This window comes from Silurus aristotelis (assembly GCF_946808225.1).
Source record: "Silurus aristotelis genome assembly, chromosome: 5".
Lineage (NCBI taxonomy): Eukaryota > Metazoa > Chordata > Actinopteri > Siluriformes > Siluridae > Silurus > Silurus aristotelis.
This window is the reverse complement of record NC_139578.1, coordinates 24,763,422-24,776,886: the sequence shown is the minus strand read 5'-3', so window position 1 is coordinate 24,776,886 and position 13,465 is coordinate 24,763,422. Positions and strand designations below refer to the sequence as shown.

The 13,465-nt window shown below is 38.6% G+C and overlaps 1 protein-coding gene across 4 annotated transcripts in view; it reads right to left on the bottom strand.

Moving 5' to 3' along the window:
- Positions 1 to 204: 204 nt before the first annotated feature.
- tesk1b (testis associated actin remodelling kinase 1b) overlaps positions 205 to 13,465 on the bottom strand; it is a 35,676-nt gene continuing 22,415 nt past the window's right edge. The window contains exons 9-19 of one of the 4 annotated variants that reach the window (XM_083541583.1): positions 12,570 to 12,656; positions 9,768 to 9,864; positions 6,852 to 8,857; positions 6,608 to 6,731; positions 4,099 to 4,292; positions 3,847 to 3,951; positions 3,406 to 3,575; positions 2,962 to 3,188; positions 2,224 to 2,362; positions 1,817 to 1,944; positions 205 to 1,722 (exon numbers count right to left, since the gene is read on the bottom strand). In XM_083541583.1, coding sequence (XP_083397709.1) covers positions 7,803 to 8,857; positions 9,768 to 9,864; positions 12,570 to 12,656 — 1,239 coding nt within the window. In that variant the 3' untranslated portion in view covers positions 205 to 1,722; positions 1,817 to 1,944; positions 2,224 to 2,362; ... (4 more) ...; positions 6,608 to 6,731; positions 6,852 to 7,802. Of the gene's footprint in view, positions 1,723 to 1,816; positions 1,945 to 2,223; positions 2,363 to 2,961; positions 3,189 to 3,405; positions 3,576 to 3,846; positions 4,293 to 6,607; positions 6,732 to 6,851; positions 8,858 to 9,767; positions 9,865 to 12,569; positions 12,657 to 13,465 lie in introns of all 4 variants that reach the window. The other 3 variants (XM_083541582.1, XM_083541581.1, XM_083541580.1) reach the window with 3 other exon arrangements.

Sequence of the window (13,465 nt, the reverse complement as noted above, 5' to 3'; positions counted from 1 at the left end):
TATAAAACCTCAATTAGGGGGTTTTTCATTTACTTTTTACCATCAGCTCTTACACGCTTGCTCTTGTTTTTCAGCGTAGTTTTTTCAGGGTTGTGGGTTGTGGCTTTATTAAAGCAGCAAATTTTTCCTCCGTCACACTCCTGCTTTTCACTTTGGTCAACTCGAAACTTGACATTTAAAACTGCACTAATGAGACCTGGCATCTTTAAAAAAAAAAGTTTTTATTGATGCATTGCATACATTAGTGAGGTAATATGCATAGGCTTCTTTAAAATCATACATGGCACAACACAATAAATACTGTCAAAATACAGCACAACAAAACATACACTACTTTCCCCCAGTCTCTGTAGCATAAATCAAACAGATGGCAGCTTACTCTTAAGAACACTGAAAGGTGAGTCATTACAATTAAAGCTGTACACAGTCACAGGACATATCCAAAATGCAGGACTGCTCCTTGGGGTCTTATTTTGGTTTGCAAAATACCAGCATCAGCATAAAGTGCATGCGAGTTGTTGGCCATGAAAATCCGAACAGGCAACAATGAGTCAGTAAAGATGAGGGGGAACTAAAGGGCAGGCTGAATGTGTGTGTACCCCCAACTCAACACCCCCACCACCACTGCACCACCACATTACCCCACCCCTTTCATATTTGCGCAGAAGAGAGTACGCAGGGGGTAAAACCAATAGTTGAGGATTTACGAGTGCTTACTCAAAATGAGTCACACTGCTGTATGAGTGTATCCCAAAATCAGCACCAATTTTGGATTGCGCTAACATCATCAACAGATTGACGGCTTTTGCATCTGATTTATTCCTCCATTAAATATAGTATAGTACTGAGGTGACAAAATGATTCCATATGCAAGTCTTATAGTATTTACTAATTTACTTTGAAGGAAGTAAAAAAGAGAGGATGTTGCAGAAATGACAGGAACTAACCTGACCTGCATACATGAACATTACATTTTTACAGCTTTTGCCAGATACCCATATCCAGAGTGACTTGGGATGATCAGTTACACATTTATTACAGTTATACAACAGAGCAATTAAGGGTTAAGGGCCTTGCTCTTGATGAAAGGTTTTTACCTGTACGTAAATGTGAGATCATAACTGTGCCATAGAAATCAGAGCAACACTTGCCGTCTCATGCATGTCATGAGCATCTTTTAGCTTGTGACTGGCCTTAGATCTTAGAAACAGCTTAAGAAATCAAAGTCTAATCTCTGTCACAATAAAGTGATGGAAATACTGTAAAAGAATGATCCGACTCAGTCTTGGCTAAATGTACACCAGCTACTCTAACAGAGCTTAAAGGAATCACAGAGTCCTCTGAAGAAAGAACGTTCCCCAACAAACACACCATCCCTGTTGTGAGAGCGGGAAGTGATGACCAACGTGGCCACTGATAATAAACTGAAGGTGCAGTATCTGAAACACCATCTGTTTCTAAGCCCCTGAAAAGGTAATCTGTGTCCACATTTTCATTATAAATCCGGTTTTGCAGAAAGGTTGTGGTGTAATATCTGGCTTCAAGACTCTGTAAATGTGGATAAACTGATTGGGGCACAGATGATGTCCTTAAATAAGATGTCTCAAGTGTGTTATTAAGAGAGATGATGGAGAGATAGGCAATAGATTCCTCTTCTTCAATGGCTGGCTGTCTGGGTTCATCCACAATAGAACCATCCTGATCCAGACTCTGCACAGACATCTGCACAAACACAAATCTTTAATGATATCCGGGTTTACGCTTGCAATAGACCCACATTCTTATTCTTTGAGTTTATCTATGAAGTATACAACACCAGAGATTGAGGAAGTTTGAGATCTGTCGAAGCACACCAACTCCACCATCTCCTAAGCACCAAGCCAATAAGGAGAAGAAGAGCAATGAAGACACCGCACAATGCCAGGACCAGAAGGCTTGGATTTTCTGAAGGGTACAACACACATAAATGTGACTGGAACTGTAGTCATGACAAGCTCAGAAAATGCATTGTAAATAAACCTATTTTAAATGTTTGTTTGTTAAAAATAAAGAATCAATGGTAATAAAAAAAAGAAGGTGACTTATGTCCTGACTGGACAAAGTAAAAAATAGATTTGCTCTTGTACAGTCACCCCTAGCCGACTTGTTACAAAACAAAATCTGCTGCAATGTGGCAGTGTCTAGTGTTAAGCACGTTAATGAACTGAACTGAGCACTGTTTACCCAAAAGTGGGACATGGATACACTGTGGGTCAGATAGAGGAGATGAAGCATAGTGGGCCACAGCGCAGTACTCCTGACCTGGAGAAAGCCTAAAAAATGGCAGCTTCCACGGACTTCCTTCCACCATCTTATTTTGAGTCTACGAGAAGAACAAACCAGTCAGATAGTGTAATGTTACAATTGAGCCCATTAGAGGGGAAATGCACTGGTGATAAATAACTAGCATTACATCAGCATTAACAACACATTAATGATTCAGCTGCTCAGCTCATGGTTATGCAAATGAACACCTTATGTACTGCAGTTGATTAAATGCAGGGCCGTTTCTAGCCATTTTGGCAACCACTGGGTGACCACCTAGTTTGCCTATGCCTATATAAACAGTGCTGGACTGATGCTATGGCACAATCCAGCTGATGTTTTGATTGTATACTTGTAAGGCTTTCGTCTTATATTTAAAACCAGGTTAAAATATATCACATGAAAAGCTTCTGAAACACACTATTGCTATTTTATCAAGAACTTCTGGATCTTCAGCAAATGAGGTATGTTTTAATAAGACAGGGTGCACAGAGCACACAGGAAAGCTGTCAATTCATGCTATTTAAATGATTCCATAAACATGATTTAGTTTAATAAAGTCTGTTCTACCTTTCTGTAAATTTTAGGCATTCAAATTTCAACATTTTAGTGAGTATAGCATTAAGAGTGAAAAAAAAACATGGTTGAGTAGATCACCTGATTCTCATTCATATTATGTTTATTATAAAGAGTCACTGTCGTGTTTTGCGACAGGATGTCAGTAATGGTACAGCATGTTGGAGTATCCTTTTCATCACGCTCCTCCACCTCATAATCTTCGTCCTGGCAGACTACATTAGGAGCACAAGGAAAGATCACCTCCACCCAGAGCTGTTGCTCATTTAGATAGAGGGACAGCGATGGGGGGCTAAAACTTGCATTTCCTGAAGAAACACAAAAATACAATAAAGTCAAAACATGCCATAAAGGGTCTTACATATTACAAAAAATGACTTATGAATATTTTAAAAATGTCTTCAGAAAACATTGCAGGTGCAGAAAATGTGTGGACAGGACAGATCAAGCTTTCTGAGAGAGTGTTGTTATTGTAGAGAGGAAGCTAATAAATAATAAATAGCATAATAAAATCTAGGTACGAACGGTCTTTGACTGGGTCACAGAGCTCTGGTGAGGTCCAGTTCATGTTTCCATGTCCCTGGTTCAATCCCAACATGACAAAGTTAAAGAGTTCAATGTTCTTGAAGACCTGAGACACATCACAGCTGTATGAGGAGATCTGGAAACAGTGGGAAACATTCTGCCACTCTGCCCTGCAAAACACACACACACACATGGCAAATTATAGTCCATTAAATAATACGAGTATTTGTATATTATTCAACATTTTTATGTACACACACACACACACACACACACACACATTAATAGGAACACCTGTACACCTGCATATTTATGCAGCTACTGAATCAGCCAATAATGCGGCTGCAGGGTAATGCATTACGTATAGATACAAAATCTTCAGTTAATGTTAACAAATATCTGAATAACAAATAAATGAAGAAAAGGTTTGATCTCTGCTACCTCAACCATGGTGTGGTTGTTGGTGTCAGATGGTGTGGTTTGAGAATTGCAGAAAATGCTGAATTCCAGGAATTTGATTTGAGATGTGAGGACAATAACCTGGAACTCAACACCAAGAAGACGAAATAGGTCATTGTGGATAATAGGCGAGCCGGCAATCACACATCAAGCTACCATTCACATTAACAGAAATGCTGTTGAGTGTGTACCCAGCTATAAGTTCATTGGATTCCACATCTTTGAGGATCTCACTTGGTCTCTGAAATCTTCTATCCTGTTTAGAAAGGCACAACGCCACCAGTTTTTTTCTGAGGAGACTGTACCATTGAGAGCATCCTCACTAGCTGCATCTCAGTGTGGTACAGCAGCTGCATTGCTTCGGACCGTAAAGCTCTTCAGAGGGTGGTGAATACTGCCCAACGAATCATCAGCACTCAGCTTCCCACCTCGGAGAACAATAAACGCTGTAAAGGGCGAGGGGTATCATCAAATATACCGCTCACCCCAACCATGGATTATTGACCCTTTTCCCATCAGGCAGATGCTACAGGTGCCAAAGATCCACACAAACAGACTGAGGTATTTTCTGTGGCTGTTACTGCACTGAACAGCTGAATCAATACTGCATTGTCACTTTCTGTGTAACTGCATTTTATTGGCTCTGTACATGTATCTTGCACAACTACAATAAAGTTGAATCTAATCTAAAAAAAATATGATAATTTCAAAGCACAGCATTCAAACTCAGTTTACACACACACACACACACACACACACAAAAAGAAGATCGACAGAGGTCAGAGGATAATGACCAGATTGGTTTTAGATACCAGAAAGAATAATGAGAACTCAAACAACACTCAAAATATCAACCTTTAATATAAATGGGCTACAACAGCAGATCATCACATTGAATTCCACTACTATAAGCCAAGATCAGGATTCTTGGGTCATCAATAGCATGGGTTAATTTACCTGACCAGTAAAAATCTGTTTTTCAGTATTCATCTTTCCAGTTTCATTCTGTTTTAGTTATTTGCATGATCGTATGCGGTCACATGATTGACTGACTGGTAACTGCATGAGCAAGCAGGTGTACAGGTGGGAAACCCCATTTCCTGGTGAAATTGTGATAGTTTATTTATAGATAGATAGATAGATAGATAGATAGATAGATAGATAGATAGATAGATAGATAGATAGATAGATAGATAGATAGATAGATATACAAAATATACACTTTTCTAAACCAACAAACCAACATCTATTTCTCTTTGACACATTGCTATCCAACTACTAATCCTGACACTGTACGAGGATATTACCCTTAACTAACAAGACTTTATACATTTTTGGGTGTAAATGTTTGTTATACTGGCCAAACATAATTAATCAAGTCAAGATTTTTCCCAATCAATCGGAAGTATATTTGCTGTGTCAAAAAGTTGAGGTGTCAAAGCATGTTAAATGTAAATTCTGTGCAAAGCCAAGCAAGTAAAACATATATATATATATATATATATATATATATATATATATATATATATATATATATATATGAAAAATAAGCATTTTAATATATAATTTTATGTAACATTTCTTTTATATTTTTGATTACTGCAAAAAAAAATAATAAAAAAAATTTTTTTAAGATTGAATGAGCCTTCCAAGCTTTCCATTTCCATCTATTGGCAGAAAAAGAGTTCTCTATAGAAATAAAAATCTGCTTGAAATTAGAAAATTATTTGTCAAAAGAACAAAAATAATTTAAACTTAAATTTAATTAAAATAAATAATATATTCATTTTGTTTGTTTGTTTGTTTTTGCAGGGGATGTTATAGGGTTTTTATTTATTCCGCTCCCGAGATATGAGTAAATCTAATAGCTATTGTACATTACACTACAATAATGTACTACATAAAGTCTAAATAATAATAAATGATTGTACTTGGGATTTATTCTATTGAATGATGCAGATTTTATTTATTCCTTACTTGAACATGACCTGAATAATATGTCCATTAAAAAATAAAATAAAAATAAAAAAAAACTTTCACTGATGACTTATTATTATCATTCCTACTTTTTAAACCCCTCTGGACAGCAGCAGGGGTAATTAAGAGAAGCGAAAAGGGTTTTAAGCAACACACAATTGTTTAATTTTTTGCTACAGGAATTACACAATATTTGCTTGCCTTGGGTTCGTTTTTTTTTTTTTTTACTATATTGCGGAGACCTAATGACTTTTCTAACACATTATCATGCTGAATCTGACTGATGTACTCCATTTCCTCAGAAATGTTCATTTGACTCATCTTCCTTCACACAGGTATGGCTGAGTCAAAGGAAACTAAAACAAAGGGTTTTTTTGTTTTTATTTTTTTTTCTTCTTCTCATTTCTGCGATAACGAGGAAAGATACGCATAGAGATTGTGCCTCTGCCGTGGCCATGAGTTAAACCACATGCGAGTTTCACATCATGTCTCATGCACACTGCATCCCAGCTGCCGCTTCTTCACTCGCTCACTTTTCCACCATCCAGCATGTGTGCACACACACAAGAGTGTGTCTCTTACACACTCTCATTGCAGTCACCTCGAAACATCTCAGGCTTTATAACCAGCTAGGTATTTAGTGTCTTTGGCCACCGTATGAGAAGTAATTGTATCTAGAGCACTTTATGTAGCTGCATTAATCGGTGTAAAATTTAAACGATGGCTAACCACTCATACGTATCAAGTGCATGCGTATCTCACCCACCCTTGAATCTTTGTCTGGACAGTGAAGGTTGTGGTGGTGGTGTTAATATCAGAACAGCTCCAATGCATGTGACAGCCTAAATCCTGAACCCTTACTCGGGTAGTGCAAGAAGAGAACGAAGGGCCTAACACACACACACACACACTTTTTTAATGACAATCAATACATGTCTAAGTCAACCTAAAACCACTTTTTATAATTTGGAAAATAACCTAAATTGAAAGAACTAAATAAATCCACTCACCTACATTCAGCACTAAAGAAATGACCAGCACGATTACAGGAACAGCCCACATAACTACACACAAAAAACAAACAAACACTGATCCTAATATCATGCTGCCATATAGTGGATTACTCAAAACGAACCATAGATACAATATACAGTTTACATTCCTTAAAACAATTTTTTTTTTATATTTCCCTCTTTTTAAAGTACTTACCTGAAGAGTAGAAGAGTATAATAACCTCACCTTAACCAGGACGGGTGACAACCAAATACAACCACACAATAAGTGCTACAAAACTGTCATCATACCAGAGAAAGAAAGAAAGAGAGAGAGAGAGAGAGAGAGAGAGAGAGAGAGAGAGAGAGAGAGAGAGAGAGAGAGAGAGAGAGAGAGAGAGAGAGAGAGAGAGACAGAGAGACAGAGAGACAGAGAGACACAGACAGACAACAGCTCTCTCTAGTGGAATTAAGCAAATTCTTTTCTTTTCTGTTTTATCTTTTAATGCAATATCCTTTATAAAATAACATTGAAACAAACGTTTACATCTGCGTTTTTCTCCAAAACAATACCAAACTATAACATTCATTTTATATATATATATATATATATATGACTTCAGGTGCCATTTCAGAAAAGCAAGGCATTAAAGACCATTCAGAAAATAAAATAATTTACAACTCAAGATCAGATTTGTCTCTTTCTTTAAATACAAAGGCATAGTTACATACACAATGCTCAGCACCTCCTAATTATATTGTACACATTAACAGCTCAGCTGTGCAATTATAATTTTTCTCTTTTTTTTATACAATATTCTCAGTTTTCTCAAGGAAATGTCCATTAAACCATTTGAAAGTCATAAACTAAGCCCCAGCACAATTCAACACTTTTTGAGCAATGTGCAACAGCAGCAGGTTTTAAGGCGCAGGATAAATGTGCAGTGTCCTCGCTCATGCGGTTCACCGTTAATTGTGAGAGCTGTGTGCAGGAGGTGAAGATGGCTGCACTCTGCACAGCAGCTCCCTCGTCGTCGGATCACCGTTTAAGTTCTTGTAGGGGTTGTGGCGCGTGCCCCGGATGCACATGGAGGGAAATGAGAATCCTGCCAGGCAGCAGCCTGAACATGCTACAACCTCATCCTGTTCTGGTGGGGTCACAGGGGTCGTGGAACCATTGAAACCATTGGCTGGAATATTCAAAGGTTGCAGTGGGCTGTTGTTGTTGTCGAAATCAGGTATAGGGGGTACAAATGGAGGTCTGTTAGATTCAGGTGGGCTCCAGCCATTGGTGAGGCGTTTGGGTGAATCACATGGTGTATTGGGAGAGCTGATGCAGTCCATGGCTTCCTCAATACTCCCCTCAGTCAGATGATCTATGGACATTAACTCAAGATCTATGGGAACACCAGAGTCGTCCGCTTGGTGTGTGTAGTCCTTTAGCTTGTCCGTGCAATCTTCCACTACCAGTTGTTCATGAATCAAGTTTTTTATGGTCCTGTGCTCATTCTCAGGTTCATTCAGTAAATTTAGACCATCTGTGTGAGAACAAAACACTTGATCCTGTTCAACTTCTGTGTAAATGTTCGCCATACTATCACTGTCCACACGGGGAAGATCAGCAACACAAGTTGCCGTTGCTATAGTTTTTGTAGGTGTTGCACTTGGGGGAGCATTACTGTTTGTGTTACGGCTTAATGACTGGATGTCCTCTGGTGTGCAGGGCAGAGACTGGCAGCGTCTATGGGACCGGGATGGTGCTTTCTCACAGGGGGTGGGGCTGCATGGATCAAGGGGTGGGGGCAGGGTAAAGGTGAGCGAGATGACCGATTTGCTGGGGGTGTCAAAAAGTTTAATACGGCCGCCGTTGAGGTCGTGCCTTTGGGAGAAGGGGTTGACGCGAGCCGGTGTACTCTGGACAGGAGATACATCTGATTTACTCGAAGACAGCTGATCTTCCACCATGGCACCCAAAGATGATCTTCTCATGCTCGGGGACTTGGAACTAGGAGTAACTGGTTCTCCTAAAAACAAACAAAACAGAGGTCAGGCCGAGGACAACATGCAGTCATCATGTAAACATCTTGTGGTGGAGATGATTGTAATCTGGATAAATAGTTACAAAACAGTAACCACATACTTATACAATATATAACAAAACCTTTATACATGACTAAATATCTCACATATATGGGTCTTCCTCGAACTGTCAAATGTTGAAATACAATGTAGCGTAGCAGTTGAGGTTTAAGGACCTTACTCAAGGGCTTGGTGTTGAGGGGATCTGAACTAACAACCTTCCTAATCAGAAGTCCAACATCTTAACGTCTGAGCTAATACTTGCACTTAGGAAATGATCTGGACCACTGAATGCACCCTAGGCCCAACCCCAAATACAAATGTAGAGCCCTCCTAGAAACTGAGGTTATTATAACAGCAAAATTACATCTGGAATGGGATGTTTACCAAGCATCTGGGACTGTAGTGGTCAGGTGTCCACAAACTTTGGCCACATAATGTATTAACAAAGTATTCTTAGTTTAAAAGCTTTAATAGACAACAACATCTAAAATATGTCAAATGTGATTATGTCTAGGAAATAGATATTTTCTACCTTCCTACACAATTTTTTATTCATTATTACAAGTTCACTAAATAACTATTTACACCATGATTGGTATTAGCACTTCTTCAACACTGCATTCCCATAAAGCTCCAATGAATACAGTCCATAAAGAATGAATTGGTTCAACCCCCCTTCCCATATTTTTGATATCACAGACAATCTCTCAACCCTCAAAATCCTTTATAACGACTTGGTAGACACAAAGGAACACATGTGGGCATGTTCATGTATACACAGCTAAGCAACATTGATTTCCCCATGAAAAAATGTATATTTAAAAGGTAGAGAGAATATTTTTGCTGGCTCACCCTCCACAGGTCCCATCTGCACCGTCTGCTGCCCAGCACTAATTCTCCCCAACTTGACCACTATCTCAGAAAATGGGGGGCGACTTTGTGCCTTCATCTAAGGAGAAAAATATGGCAAGTTTTTTAAACGAGTAGTCATGGTGGCTGTCAGAACAAACATCACTTAAACTTTCTTATATAAAAGTGACAGAAAACCTTTTAGCCCATTTAAACATGTATTGAAACTTGAGGTAAGAACAGGGGCATCAATCACTTCAAATTAAAATTTCAACAGTAATAAACAGACAACAACTTATATATATATATATATATATATATATATATATATATATATATATATATATATATATATAAATCCTATAAGTTCAGGCACAAGGTTTTATTTTCTTAAAACCTCAACAATTTTCACATCATGAAATCCAACTAATATTTAAAAAATATATATATTATTGAAGCATTAAGCTGCAGAAATGTGATACAAAAAATAAAATAACTAAAAATGTTATATGATTTTATATATATATATATAGTTGTGAATTCTCTTCTTTTCGGCGCGAGTCGCGCATGCGCAGCATCTCGAGCGCGGCTTCTCAGACACGGGCGCATTGAGCATAGGCAGCGGCGCACAAATTGCGCAGTCAAGGCGCAATTGCAGGTGATGCCGTGTTAGAGCGCAAGAAAAGTTTGTGAAGCTGTAAGTGTGCTCCACTGTTCCTTTATAATCGTAGAGATTGTTAAAGGAGACTACGTAATGATATTCATTTTGCTACAGGATCTTAAATATGTATAATCTGTATTTTAACTGTGTTGATGCACCTGTTATATAGCCGGGTTAGCCGCTAGCATAGCTGCTCATTAGTACTGCTGCTCGGGCTAAACGTGTTACTAGTTTTTCCATCGGTAACATTTGTACAATGGTGTTAAGTAACTACTGTGATGGTTCATTATTGATTGTATTAAGCATCTGTTTCTTGATAATAATTATATATATATATATATATATATATATATATATATATATATATATATATATATATATATAAAATTACACACACACCCACACACTTGCACCCACCCACACTGCATAAAGACACCTGTCCACCCCATACAATCAGTAAGAATCCAACTACTAACATGGCCAAGACCAAAGAGCTGTCCAAAGACACTAGAGACAAAATTGTACACCTCCACAAGGCTGGAAAGGGCTACGGGGAAATTGCCAAGCAGCTTGGTGAAAAAAGGTCCACTGTTGGAGCAATCATTAGAAAATAGAAGAAGCTAAACATGACTGTCAATCTCCCTCAGACTGGGGCTCCATGCAAGATCTCACCTCGTGGGGTCTCAATGATCCTAAGAAAGGTGAGAAATCAGCCCAGAACTACACTGGAGGAGCTGGTCAATGACCTGAAAAGAGCTGGGACCACCGTTCCAAGGTTACTGTTGGTAATACACTAAGACGTCATGGTTTGAAATCATGCATGGCACGGAAGGTTCCCCTGCTTAAACCAGCACATGTCCAGGCACGTCTTAAGTTTGCCAATGACCATTTGGATGATCCAGAGGAGTCATGGGAGAAAGTCATGTGGTCAGATGAGACCAAAATAGAACTTTCAGGTCATAATTCCACTAAACGTGTTTGGAGGAAGAAGAATGATGAGTACCATCCCAAGAACACCATCCCTACTGTAAAGCATGGGGGTGGTAGCATCATGCTTTGGGGTGTTTTTCTGCACATGGGACAGGGCGACTGCACTGTATTAAGGAGAGGATGACCGGGGCCATGTATTGCGAGATTTTGGGGAACAACCTCCTTCCCTCAGTTAGAGCATTGAAGATGGGTCAACATGACAATGATCTGAAGCACAAAGCCAGGATAACCAAGGAGTGGCTCTGTAAGAAGCATATCAAGGTTCTGGCGTGGCCTAGCCAGTCTCCAGACCTAAACCCAATAGAGAATCTTTGGAGGGAGCTCAAACTCCGTGTTTCTCAGAGACAGGCCAGAAACCTGACTGATCTAGAGAAGATCTGTGTGGAGGAGTGGGTCAAAATCCCTCCTGCAGTGTGTGCAAACCTGGTGAAAAACTACAGTAAACGTTTGACCTCTGTAATTGCAAACAAAGGCTCCTGTACCAAATATTAACATTGACTTTCTCAGGTGTTCAAATACTTATTTGCAGCTGTATCATACAAATAAATAGTTAAAAAAATCATACATTGTGATTTCTGGATTTTTTTTTTTAGATTATGTCTCTCACAGTGGACATGCACCTATTAAGACATTTTCAGACCCCTCTATGATTTCTAAGTGGGAGAACTTGCAAAATAGCAGGGTGTTCAAATACTTATTTTCCTCACTGTATATATACACACACACATTCATACACACATACATACACGTTATATTATAAAGAAGCAATTGTTTATTTCTGCAGTCATGGTTTGGATCCAATTGTTCCTTTAAGGAGAAGGGGTCATTACATTTCAATAAAATGATCTTCTGACTGATCACTTCTAGCCTTTGTTAAAATATTTATATCCTTTCTACCCTTAACCACACTCAGCACAAGAGCTCACTAAATAGTTTGATGAAAATGAAATGGTGTAAATCGTATCCTGTGACCTTCACACGCACGAGCTCTCAACCCAACTGAACATCTATGGGGAATTTTGACGCTGTGTGTTAGACAGCACTCTCCACCACAAGCATCACAAACACCAACTGAGGGAATATCTTTTATAAGATTTGTGTTCATCACTGCTTCGGTAACATGTGCCTAAGAAATAAAAAAAAGACCTACTTACACAACAGCAGGTGACTGCTAGGCTGAAGAAAGCAGGGGGACATTCTCCTGCCAAATGCTGAAATGCTTCCACATCTAAACCAAAATCCTGCACACAGATATACACACAGAATCACTAAGCACGAATTTTTCTAATCAAAGCCAAGAAATCTAATCATATTCACACATTCACTTTTGAGAGAGCAGCAGTAGTAAAGTGTATAATATGTCACCACCAGAGGGCGCGGGCGCACACACACACACACACACACGCACGCACGCACGCACGCACGCACACACACACGTGCCCTGTCCGTATTAAATGTGCTTATTTGACTCTGTAATGTCTTTCTAATTAAATTCCGAATAACTGGAGAAAAAGCAAACACGTTTAACAATAATGTGGTTACTTAAAGAAATCCTTACACACGAGCTCATAAATAAACCCAAGTTTGCATATCCAAACACACACTACACAGGTGTTTGGAGTTCAAATGAAAGAAATGCAAAGCAAAATTACACTCCTTGTTCACACACATATACTTAGCAATAAACTCTGTCCTAAATACTAAACCAAGCAGGATCTGCACTGTACCCAGCAAAAGTCGAATGTCGATTAGATAGAAGTCAATAAAGTGCTTTATCATACTGTCAGCATTACACAACACTACTCAGTGCAAAACAGTTTCATATTTAGATGTGTGCAAGAATGTACTTTTAATACAAAATGATCCCGATAACAGCAGGAACTGTTTAGTAATTATAAAATGTTTCTCATTTTTACTAATGTAACATACAAGTTATTTCACAGTTGTTCTTTCATATATATTACATGAAAGAACTGTCAATCCCGAATTATTTAATCACGTCTTAATCACACATTTTTATCTGTTCTTTATGTACCTTCAATTAATACTT